Raw genomic sequence first — 13,186 nt, 5'->3', positions numbered from 1 at the left:
AATTAAGCTGGATATGGTGATACAAGCCTTTAATCCCAACACTCAGGAGGCAAAGGCAGGTGGATCTCTGTGAGTTCAAGTCCAGACTGGTCTACATAGTGAGTTCCAGACTAGCCAGTGCTGCATAGTGAGACCGTGTCTCAAAATAAATAAATAAATGAATGAACAAATAAGTAAATAAACGACAGAAAAACTCAGTATCACTAAAAATTTAGAAACATGCACTGCCAAGTCATTAACTTGGGTTTTTTTTGGGGGGAGGAGGGGTGTTTTTTTAAAAAATATTTTATTAGGGCTGGAGCCAATAAAATATAGTTCAGTGGTGAAAAGCACTAACTGCTCTTGCAGAAGATCCAGGTTTGATTCCCAGCACCCACGTGGCAGCTACGAACCATCCTTAACTCCAGTTCCAGGGGAATCCAAAGCCCTCTTCCGACCTCCACAGCATTACACGACACAGGTGCACTCACCGAAGAGCTGAAAGCATGGGACTTTACGGGAGTTGGAAAGCAAAATAGGAATCAACTGTTTGGTTTTTTAAAATATTTTATTTATGATTTTTATTTTACGTGTACACGTGCATTGCCTGCATGTAGGTGAGTGCACCTGTGTCGTGCAATGCCCCCAGAGGACAGAAGAGGCTGTCGGATCCCCTGGAACTGGAGTTATGGACAGTTGTTAGCTGCCACGTGGGTGCTGGGATTTGAACCTGGGTCTTCTGCAAGAACAACCAGTGTTCTTAACCACTGAGCCATCTCTCCAGCTGCCCAAGTCATTACCTTTAATCCCAGCATTTGGCAGACAGAGGCAGGGGATTATGAATTCAAGGTCATCTCTGGCTATGTGGCAAGTTTGAGGCTAGCTTGAACTACATAATACTCTGCCCTAAAAATTCAAAAAACATGATATGGTTGTTGCAATCAAACACACACAACAGCTATATATACCTGCAAAGGCCTACACAAGACTCTCCCATCTCCAGCAAAATAGCCCTAACCTGTACTCACACAAGCAACCCTAAGTTTAGTGGTTTAAAAAAAAGCCATGAAAGCAGGAGGGAGAACCGTGAAGAATAAAGGATTCAGAGGGAAGGGGTGGAGAGAGGGTAATGGGGTGATGAATGTAATCACAATACATTGTATATATGTATAAAAATGTCAAAAAATAAAAGGAGGGGCTGGAGAGATGTCTCGGTGGCTAAGAGCACTTGCTGCTCTTGCAGAGGACCTGGGTTCAGTTCCCAACATCCATATCAGATGGCTCACAATCATTTATAACTACAGTTCTGGGGGATCCAGTCCCCTCTTCTGACCTCCAAGGGGACCTGCATGCATGTGGCACACATATACACACTCAGACACACATGTATGCACATAAAATAAAAAAATAAATATCTAAAAATAAATAAAAATAGCCGGGTATGGTGGCACACACCTTTAATCCCAGCACTCAGGAGGGAGAGGCAGGCAGATCTCTGTGAGTTCAAGGCCAGCCTGGTCTACATAGTGAGTTCCAGGTCAGCTGGAACTACAGAGAGACCCTGTCTCAAAAAGACCAATAAATAAATAAATAAATAAATAAATGAATAAATAAATAAATAAAAATAGAAAAAAGCTAAAACTACCTGTATATGATTAAATAAAACAGGGATAGTAAAAAGTCAATTTCTACTAGTATGCTACTTAAGGTACTATTTTGATCTCAGCTACAAGTGTGATCATCAAATGAGAAATACTACCTAAAATATTTCTAAATATGTATGTGTACATTTAAAAAATACTTAAATGAAGTACACCTTACCACTGAGTTTAGGATTGTCTCTTCTGTCAGGGAACCTTATTAACGGAGTATGTGGTTTCACTACCTAAAGGAAAAATAAAACACATGGAGAAAAAAGAATTTCATTAACTGTAAAAGCAACAATCTACTAATCCTCATAAACACCTTTGTTAAAATAAATTACTATTTGACAGCAACTTGAAACTTCACTCTTTCTCAACCACAGAAACTGATCTATGAATTAACTTTTATTCATAACCTTGTGATTTGTATATCATATGACTTTTTATTGTTCTACCAGCTACCCTAAAAAAACCTCATTGAGTATGAATAGCCAACAAGATGGCTCACTAGGTAATAAGTGTTTGCCAACAAGCCTAACAACCTGAGTTTAGTTCTTGGAACTTACAGTGGAAGGCGAGAACAAATTTTCAAAAATTATCACACCCCTGACCTCCATATGCATGCATGCATATACTCACCATACACAATCACAGTTGTTTTTTAATATTTTATTTTTATTTTATGTGTATGAGTGTATCACCTGCACGTATGTGCGTGCACCCTTGTCATGCAATGCCATAGAGGTTAGAAAAGGGCTTCGGATTCCCCTGGAACTTAAATTATTTTATTTTTGGTCTTTTTGAGACAGGGTCTCCCTGTAGTCCCAGCTGACCTGGAACTCACTATGTAGACCAGGCTGGCCTTGAACTCACAGAGATCTGCCTGCCTCTGCCTCCCGAGTGCTGGGATTAAAGGCGTGTGCCACCATGCCCAGCTCTGGAGTTAAGTTTTTAAAAACAGTGAAGATTATGACATGCTCTTGTGCTGCATGCCTTTATAGCCTGGTAAGAAAAGAACTGAAAATATCCTGATTTACATCAGGAATCTTACCAGTTTAGAATATGATGAAGTGCAAACAATCATAACAAAAACTAGGTAACTGGGGGCTGGAGAGATGGCTCAGTGGTTGAGAGCATTGACTGCTCTTGCAGAGGACCTGGGTTCGATTCCCAGTACCTACATGGTGGCTATGAACCATCCTTAACTCCAGTTCCAGGGGAATCCGAAGCCCTCTTCTGACCTCCAAGGCACTGTACGACATGGGTGCACTCACATACATGCAAGCAATACACTCATACACATAAAAAAATAATAAAATATTAAAAAAAAAAATTAGGTAATTAAAAACACCTGCTTTGCCAGGTCCCAGCACCAAGGAGACATAAGCAGGCCAATCTCTGTGAATTTGAGGCTGGCCTAGTCTACATAGTGAGTTCCAGGCCAGCCAGGGCTACATAGTGAAACTCGTCTCCAAAGAAAAACACACACACACGCACGTACACACGCACGCACATGCACACACGCATATACAAAAAACACCTACTTGCTGTCCTATTTTTAAAATATTTCAAATTTTGCATTGAGTAAAGGAAACAAAATAGGACTGCCTTATTCCTCCAGATTACACTCCTGATCAAAGAATGAATAAAAGCTTATGCAGTGAGACTAAATCCCTGAAAGAAATAGCAAAAACAGTGTTGTTAAGGAAGTATTCTCTCAGTTCAAAAGCACTTAAGGTTCTTTCTACTGTATTGAGATTTAATAAACCAATAATCCAACCTCATTTATTTTCATTATTTGTGACTTGTTACTATTGGGGAAGCTAAATCTTACTATAATTAATAAAGATAAGAATTTTAAAAAACAAGATCATGTATGACTACATGATCTGTGTAAAAACTGGGGAAAGATACAGAAAAACACAAAGGAGAAAACACCAATAACCCCAAGCCCATAAAAAAATTAAAATATTTAATAGTTTTTTATTTTAGTCTTCTTCCTTTACCCACAGAAATGTATATTTTTAGAATAATATTTTTCTAACATTTTCATCCTTGAAATTCCAGATAGTGCTATAGAGAACCTTAAAGAAGCCTGTCAGTATGAAATCTAATACACAAGACTAAGAACCTATTGAGAAAAGTACTGATTATTTTCAACTACCGTAATCTGTGAACTGGTGTGTAGCTCTAAGATTGAAATGTGAAAAAAAACAAAACAAAGCAAAACAAAAAAATCCAGGAGGCAGAGGTGGACAGATCGCTGTGAGATGGAGGCCAGCCTGGTATGCGAGTTCTAGGCCAGCTGGGGCTACAGAGAGACCATCTCTCAAATGTGACAGAAAAAAAAAAAAAAATGAGGTATGAACACCTGCAATGTATCTGCATAGTTGTACCCACAGTTGTATTTATATGAGTAAACAGGATGTAGTAACTAGCTGGAAACTCACTGCCATCATTCTGCTGATTTGAGAAATATGTTCTCTCCCTCGGGAAAAATGCATGCTCATCTTCCATGTTAAAAAGCTTCTTTTGGGGCTAGAGAGATGGCTCAGCCATTAAGACAACTGACTGCTCTTGCAGAGGACCCAGGTTCGATTCCCAGTACCCACATGGTGGCTATGAACCGTCCTTAACTCCAGTTCCAGGGGAATCCAAAGCCCTCTTCTGACCTCCACAGCATTACACAATGCCAGTTCCAGGGGAATCCAAAGCCCTCTTCTGACCTCCACAGCATTACACAACGCGGTGCACTCACATACATGCAGGCAATACACTCATACACATAAAATTAAAATATTAAAAAAAGAAGCTACTTTCTTACTGGTCCTGGTGGTGCAGATCTATAATCACAGCTACTCTGGAGTCGCTGAGGCAGGAGAATTCCAAGTTCAAGGACAGCCTGGGTAGCTTAGCAAGACCCTGTCTCAAAAAGTAAAAAGAGGGCTTGGCATAAAGTTCATATCTGGGTAGGGCACTTGATGTGAGGCCCTAGGTTCAATACCAAGCACTATAAAATAAACTTTGTCTCTAGTAACCATTTCTGTCCTTGAATAGCTAAGCTTCTTAAAAAAAACAAATGTTCTACCACCCAGCATGGTGGCCTATACCTTTAATCTCAGCATTCAAGAGACAGCGGCAGATGGATCTCTGTGCATTTGAGGCCAGCCTGGTCTACTTAATAAGTTCCAGGTCAACTAGGACTACATAGGGTGATCCTGTCTCAAAAAAAAAAAAAAAGAAAAAAAAAAAATCTATCTATCCTACTGTCACTCGTCTATTTACATTTTTGGAAAAAGAGGGTTAGTCAGACAGCTCAGTGGTGATGAGCACTTCCTGCTCTTGCAGAGGACCCAAGTTTGGTTCCAGCACCAACATGGCAGCTCACAGCTGCCTGTAACTTCAGCACCAGGGGGATCCAACATCTCTTCTAGCCTCCATGGGAACCTGTACTCATGTGTACACATATGGACACATATGCATAATTTATTTTTTAATCTTTAAATTTGGAAAAATTTCCCTTTTTAGGATATATTTCAAACTCCAGGGCAATCACAAAGCCCAACATGGTGTGGCTTCTCCAATCTCCTCCCCTCCACTATCTGATGTACTGTTACTCCACATATTCTGGTACTTTTAAAAATTAGTACTAAAAGCCAGGTGTGGTGGTGCACACCTTTAGCCCCAGCACTCAGGAGGCAGAGGCAGGTGGATCTCTGTGAGTTCACGGTCAACCTGGTCTATATAGTAAGTTCCAGGCCAGCTGGGGCTACAAAGAGGCCCTGTCTCAAAAAGACCAAAGGAAAAATAGTACTGGGAGGCTAGAGAGATGGCTCAGTGGTTAAGAGCACTGACTGCTCTTGCAGAGAACCCAGGTTCAACTCCCAGTACCCACATGGCAGCTAACAACTGTCTGTAACTCCAGTTCCAGGAGAATCTGATGCCCTCTTCTGGCCTCCATGGGCATTGCACTCATGTCACTTACATACATGCAGACAAACACTTGTACATATTAAAAAAGGTAAGGCCTAGCAATTTGTTAGTCCCTAATCAATTCCTAGTACCAAAATTAAGAATAAAAAGAGAGTAGTAGGGGGTTGGGGATTTAGCTCAGTGGTAGAGCGCTTGCCTAACAAGCGCAAGGCCCTGGGTTCGGTCCTCAGCTCTGAAAAAAAAAAAAAAGAAAGTAGTAGGTCAGGGTTAGGTGTGGTGGCCTATACCTGTCTTTCCAGTCCCTAAGAAGTGAAGGCAAGAAGATCAGGGGTTTAAGTCCATCCTGAGCTACATAGCTAGACCCTGTCTCAAACAAAAAAAAACCAAAATAACAGATTAAAAAGATAGTTTAAAGTTTCCTGCAGGGAAAGATAAGGTTCAGCTTTGGATCTTTTTTTTTCTCTCTCTCTCTCTTTTTGAGACAGGGTCTCCCTGTAGCCCCAGCTGTCCTGGAACTCACTATGTAGACCAGGCTGGCCTTGAACTCACAGAGATCCACCTGCCTCTGCCTCCTGAATGCTGGGATTAAAGGCCACCACACCCGGCAGCTTTGGATCTTCTAAGCAAAGCACTTAATATTAATGAAGTGGCAAAACTCAGATGAGCAGACAAGAAGAGGAAAACCAAGTAGCTAAGAGGATTGTGCTGAGTAATGATGTAGCCAAATTAGCACCAAATATGTACAAACATGAATCAGATGATTAATTCTGACCTAGAACTCGCCATGTGGCCCAGGTTGGCCTTGAACTCTTTGCAATACTCTTGCTTCAGCCTCTAGAGTACTGGAGTAGTTGTGAGCTACTACACTCAGCTTTCTGTTTGATTCTTAAATTTTATTAAAAACCCCCAAAGCCAGAGTTGGTGCTACAGGCCTGTGATCCTAGCTACATAGGAGGCTAAAGCAGGAGGATCAAAAGTTTCAAGGTCTGAGCCTGGCATGGTGGTGCATGCCTATAGTCCCAGGCTATCTAGTGAGACCCTGTTTCAAAAAAGAAAAACAAGTTCAAGTTCAAGGTCTACCTGGGGTACAGAGTGACTTTAAACCTAGCTTGGGCAAATTAGTAAGAGTCTATCTCAAAATAAAAAAGGTCTGGGAATATTACTCAGTGGTAGAGTACTTGCCGAGGCTTCCCCATGTCCTAGGTTCAATTCCCAGTAGCACAAAATTAACAAGTAAGTACAGCTTTACATAAGGGGCTCACAGGGTAAAATTCAGATCCCCATTTCTTTGACTCTGGTTTATCACTCGAAAAAGCTGTTGGCTGATAAGGATACAACAAAATTAAAGGCTATCAAAATATTTAGAAGAAAATACTGTGTGGTGGGGAAGGGAGGATATTGATTTTCTAATTTCAGGACAGTTTCCATGTTGTAATGAAATGTTTAACTCAAAGGACTTATGAAAAACTACTTAGGAAAAACTCTCATCCCTCATGTTTAGAGTTAGAGCCTTGAGCGTCACCCTTCAGGAACAAGTGGTCTTGGAGAAAACAGTCCAAAGAGTTTTTAACTCAGATTTAGGAATGAGAAAAACTTCTAAGGAGTGACTTTTGAGCTGTCTTAAAGCATTAGAAGTTCAAAGGATAGGTTTGGAAGTGGCGAGAGATTTCCTGACTGAGGACATGAGCTCTAGTCTAGATGGAATGGGAGTGGGAATATCAGAGGCCTGAGTGTATGGAAGTGGCAGAACACTTGCTTATCGTGTGTGAGTCCCTGGTCTGATTCCCAGTACTAAATTTTATTTTTATTTACTTATTTTTGGTCTTTTTAAGACAAGGTCTCCCTGTAGCTACAGCTGGTCTGGATTTGCTATGGAGGCCAGGCTGGCCTCAAATCACAGAGATCTGCCTGCCTCTGCCTCCCAAGTGCTGGGATTAAAAGCATGCACCACCACGCCTGGCGTCCCAGTACTAAATTTAAAAAAATGTTTTATTTACTTTTTTTATTTTTTGTGTATGATTGTACTGTCTGATAAATATGGGCCTCTGCAGGTCCATATTTATTTATTTTTTAAAGATTTATGTTTAGCCAGGTATGGTGGGACTCACCTTTAATCCAGCACTTGGGAGTTAAGAGGCACGTAGATCTCTGTGAGTTTAAGGCCAGCCTGATCTACATAGGGTCCCAGACCAGCTAGGACTACATAGTGAGACTCTGTTTTTGAAAAAAAAAAAAAAAGGTGGCGGGGGGAGCTGGAGAGATGGCTTAGAGGACTGGCTGCTCTTTTGGAGGACCCAAGCTCAGTTCACAGCACCCACATGGTGCTAACAACCATCTGTAACCCCAGTTCCAGGGGATTCAATGTCCTCTTTTGAGGACACAAATGCACATACATACACGCAGGCCAAACATCCATATACATAAAAAATTTTTTAATTTTTAAAATATTTATTTTATGTTTATGAGTATCTGGCCTGCATGTATGTATGTGCACCACATGTGTATCTGGTGCCTGAGGTGGCCAGAAAAAGGCATCAGATTCCCTGGAACTGGAGTTACAGGTGGTTGTGAGCCACTACATGAGTGCTGGAAACTGAAATTAGGTCTTCTGTAGGAGCAGCAAGTGCTTTTAACCGCTGAGTCATCTCTGGCTCCTGTATTATTTCTGTATGTGTGCATGTTCATGTGTGCAGGTGAGTACACATGCATGGTAGAGACCAGAGTTCAGCCTTTGGTGCTGTTCCTCAGGATATTGATGATGTTGACAGAGGATGTCAATGATCCTCAAATTAAATTTGCAAATTTTCTGCAACCCAAATAAAAATATCAGGCTTTTTTTCTTGGGTTAGACAAATTGATCATGAAGTTCATTTAGGGGAAAAAATTCCTTTGCAAGAATAAGCATTAAGAATAAAAAAGAAGGCCTTTGTTAGTTGAAGGCCAGCCTGGTCTAGTGAGTTCTAGGCTAGCTGGGGTTACAAGAAAACCCTGTCTCAAGAAGACCAAAATAATGATGATGATGATGATGATGATGATGAAGATGAAGATGAAGAGCTTGGGAGATAATAATAAAAAAGAGCTCAGTAGATTTCTTACCATCAAGCATGTGGATCTTAAGTTCACTTTCCAGCACCCATTAAAAGCCTCTCTGGTGCTAAAGAGATGGCTCAGCAGTTAAGAGCACTGGCTGCTCTTGCAGAAGACATGGGTTCAATTCCCAGCACCCACATGGTGGCTGACAACCATCCGGTAACTCCAGTTCCAGGGGATCTGATGCCCTCTTTTGACCTCCCTGGGCATTGCATGACACAGGTGCATTTACACATATGCAGACAATACACTCATATACATTAAAAAAAAAGTGCAGGGTGTGGTGGTGCGCACCTTTAATCCTAGCACTTGGGAGACAGAGGCAGGCGGATCTTTGTGAGTCTGAGGCCAGCCTGGTCTATATAGTGAGTTCTAGGACATCTGGGGCTACAGGGAGACCCTGTCTCAAAAAAAAAAAAAAAAAAAGAAAAAACAAAAATTAAAAGTTACTTTGCTGGACGTGGTGTTGAACGCCTTTAATCCCAGCACTCAGGAGGCAGGCAAATCGCTGTGAGTTCAAGACCAGCCTGGTCTACATAGTGAGTTCCAGGACAGCTGGGGCTACAGGGAGACCCTGTCTCAAAAAAGACAAAAAAAAAAAAAAGCTTCTTTTAGTGGCTCTCATTTGTTTTTTTTGTTGTTGTTATTTTTTAGGCCAAATTAATTATTTTTTATTAATTTTTTTTCTTTTCTTTTGAAAATCCTAATGAGTTTATTGGGCTTGCTAACAGAGCATAGGGTGGGAGTTATTTATAGAAGTGAGTGCCCCCCCCCACAGTCAGATCAGACAGTCTCAGGCAATCTGCTGAGTTCTCAGCCCCTACACCAAGGGGTGGCCAGATCTCACTGACTCTCATTTGTAATCCCAGCTCTAAGGAAGAATCCCTGGGACTTGCTGGCAAGCAAGTCTAGCTAATCAGTGAGCTCTAGGACACTGTGAGACCCCTGTCTCAAAAAAACAAGTGGGTTTTTGTTTTTTGAGATAGGCTGTCACTATGTAGTCCTGACTGGCCTGGAACTGAGAGATCCACCTGCTTCTGCCTCCCAAGTGCTGGCATTAAAGGCAGGTGCCACTATGCCGGGCCTCTGACTTATGTATTTTAAAATTATACATGGTGGTATAGTTTAGATGTGGAATATGCCTTAAGGCCCATGTGTTAAAGGTTTAGTCCCCAGTGGGGCACTATTGAGGAGTGAAGGAAGTTTTAACAGTGGGCCCCCCGCGGGGGGGGGGCGGTCTTTGGGTCAATGGAGGCATGTTTAAAGGGAATAGTGAAACCCTGACCCCTTCTCTTCTCATTATCTTTCTGCCACGTGAGTGGTTTGGAGCTGCCATGTGCTCCATCCATGATTTGCTGACTTGTTACAGACCCAATTGACCAAGAACTGAAATATCTTAAATTCGAGTCCAAATAAATCTGTTTGCAAGTTCATTATCACAAGTATATGTTACAGCAACAGAAAACTGACCAACACACATGGGATTTTCTTTTCCATCGTATCATGTGACTGGTGTTTCTGGTTTGAAGGCTCTGACACTTAACCTTGTCAATTTCAGAACTTAGAATAGCCTAAGGGAGAAACCTCTATGTGTTGTATGAGGGGTTTCCAGACAGGTTTAGCTAAGGTGGAAAGACCCACACTGAGTGTAGGCAGCACCATTTCATGGGCTTTGGTCCCAAACTGAATAGCCCGCTGGTCTACATGGTTATATACAGTATATATAGCAGACCTCTGGTCAGATATTCTGTCCTTGCTCACTGAATAAGTCAGGATCACTCACTGCACTGGGACCAAAGTCTGGGGCTCTAGAGTCATCATTCAGATAACTTCAAGGGAAAGGTCTTGTATTAGATGTGCTAGTGCAAAAGGAAATGCACTATTATATCAGAGGGAAAAGTTAACCAGTAAATAGTACGCATTCAGAATTTTAAAGACTACATAACTAAATACAAAAGGCTATCTATGTCCTTTTACACATTAATTTTACGGAGTCCTGCTGGAGAAGCAGACACAAACACTGTCAGGAGTTAGTAGCTGATGGGTGAATTAGCAATGTTACTCTAGGTGCCTGTCTAAATATTGGGGGAATGGTTTGGTAAACCAAGACTGAAACATAATAAAGATAGGTAGCACAGTATTTCTTCCCCACATCTAGCCTGTAGCCAGACGCCTGGAGAGGTCAGGTCCACCCCGCTGCAAGGTGAGGGGGGGCTACTTAGCCGGCCTTTCCCAAGTCCTTGAAGGGACATAGGGTCAGATCCAGGATTCGCTTCCTTCCCCGCCCTGCTACCGCCTTTCTCCGGATTGGTTGACTGGAGGACATCACAGACAGTACTAGACAGCGATTGGCTGAGCTACTGGAGGGCAGCGGAGCCGCAGACTCCTAAGGCTAAAGGAGTGGAGTCCAGAGACCCCGGACTAGTCCGAGCCTACCCTGTGAGAGCCCTCTTCCTGCCGCGGGGCTCGAACTCTCGGCCCCACACCAGCTGACTCTCCGACGCCACGGTCCAGGGTCCCATTCTCAGACACACACCCGCTGGCCCTGCTAGGGCCGCGCGCTGCGCATCCTCGGCCACCGCCTCTCCTCCCCAGCGCCGCAGCTGCATCCGCACCATCCCTTCTGCCCGAGCGGGAGCAGCCGAGGCTTTACCTGGACGACCCTGCTGGCAGACGCCATCTTGCTGCCCATCATGACCCCCAAACAGGGGCAGCTTCCGGGGCGCAAGGGAGCCGCTGCAGTAGCTGGAGTGCGCAGTGGGGGCGGAGCCTTGGCGTGACGTCACGAGGGGTGTGGCGAGGGCGAGCGGTTCCCCGCGGGGGAGTTGGTTCCGCCCCTCTGCACTTAGTCCCGCCCTTCTACCCGCCTGAGGGCTCAGCCCTGCCTTTCCTATTGTTGCGCTTTCTGGCAGGTGGTTTGGACTGCTGGGTTCACCCGCCTATGATTTACCTAGGACTATTTCACTCGCAGGTAGCTAGTTTCTAATTTCAGTACGGTTCAAAATTTAATCTAGGAACTGGAGAGATGGTTCAGTGGTTTAGAGCACCTACTGGTCTTCCAGAGGACCAGGGCTCAGTTCCCAGCACCCATATGGTGGCTAGAACACATCCTCAACTCCAGTTCCCGAACTTGGGCACCAGACTCAGGCGTGGTGCACTTAAAAGCAGGCAAAACACTTATACACATAAAGTGTAAATAAATGGGGCTGAGAGATGGCTCCGCGGTTAAGAGCACTGATTGTTGGGCAACAGTTGTTCTTGCAGAAGACCGGGCTTTGTATCCCTCCCAGGATCCCTATAGCGGCAAACAGCCTGTCAGTAACTCCAGTTCCAGCGGATCCAACGACTTCTATCCTCCACAGGCATTGCAAGGCTCAAGTGCACTTCCACACATGCAGGCAATACACTCATACACATAAAATAAGTACATTTAAAAAGATAAAAATAAGGGCCAGGCATGGTGGCGCACACCTTCAGTCCCAGCACTTGGGAGGCAGAGGCAGGCGGATCTCTGTGAGTTCAAGGCCAGCCTGGTCTACATAGTGACTTCCAGGACAGCCGGGGTTATAGGGAGACCCCCCAAAAAAAAAAGAATCTTTTTTAAAAACTTCATTAAAACTTAATCTGAAACCATGTAAGTAATATAAGCTCTTGTGGCTCCCTGACGAAAAATATTAGTAAAACTTCGGAGTTAGGTAAACTCAGAAAGAGTTAATTCTGGTTTAAAAGGGGGCTAAACACTATTCCCTGGATGATTGGTTTTGCTTAATTTGAATTTGTTCCTGTTTCCTCGAACTCATTCTTTTTTTGGCTTCTAAAACTCAGTATTCTTGATAACTGTCTCTGCCTCTACTTTCAGTTTAAGAGGAATTTTTTTTTGAGACAGGGTCACACTAAGTATCCCTGGCTAGTCTGGAACTCTCTATGTAGATCAGACTAGCCTTGATCTTAAGAGATCCACCTGCCTCTGCCTCTGCCTTCTGCGTGGTGGGATTAAACACATGTGGCACAATGCCAAATGCTATATTCAACTTATTATATATTAAATATTAATACTTAAGGCTGAAACAAGAGTTGTAGACTTGAGGTTGGAGAGGTGGCTCAGAAGTTAAGAGCACTAGCTGCTTTTCTAGAGGACCCAGGTTTAGTCTCTAGCATCCACATGGAGGATAACAATCTGTAATTCCAGTTCCAGGGGGATCTGACAACTTCTTCTGAACTTCTGAAGGCATTGCATGGCACAGGTGCACTTACATAAATGCAGGCATTACAGTCATGCACGTTAACTCAAAATAATTTTTTTTTAAGAAGAGTTGTAGGTTCGATGTCAGCTAGAGAAACAGCATGACACCATCTTAAACATATATAAGGGCTGGGGATACAAGTCAGGGATAAAGCACTTATGTAGCAGGTACAAGGCCCTGGGTTCGAGTCATAGTAACACACATATACACTAAATGTATATGCATATATGTATATATATGTTTGCACATATATGTGCATATCACTATAACATGTGTGTGTGTGTGTGTGTGTGTGTG

General features: G+C 42.9%; 1 protein-coding gene across 1 annotated transcript in view; it reads right to left on the bottom strand.

Moving 5' to 3' along the window:
- The window catches only part of Mrps36 (mitochondrial ribosomal protein S36), a 16,917-nt gene extending 5,496 nt beyond the window's left edge, over window positions 1-11,421 (bottom strand). Inside the window, exons 1-2 of the mRNA XM_008838841.3 lie at window positions 11,299-11,421; window positions 1,801-1,864 (exon numbers count right to left, since the gene is read on the bottom strand). Of these exons, the coding sequence (XP_008837063.1) occupies window positions 1,801-1,864; window positions 11,299-11,340 (106 nt within the window). The 5' untranslated portion in view covers window positions 11,341-11,421. The remainder of the gene's footprint in view (window positions 1-1,800; window positions 1,865-11,298) is intronic.
- Window positions 11,422-13,186: the final 1,765 nt, after the last annotated feature.

This window comes from Nannospalax galili, unplaced genomic scaffold, assembly GCF_000622305.1.
Source record: "Nannospalax galili isolate Female #2095 unplaced genomic scaffold, S.galili_v1.0 scaffold518, whole genome shotgun sequence".
Lineage (NCBI taxonomy): Eukaryota > Metazoa > Chordata > Mammalia > Rodentia > Spalacidae > Nannospalax > Nannospalax galili.
Note: the sequence above shows the minus strand (reverse complement) of the source record. Positions and strands in the feature narration are given on the sequence as shown.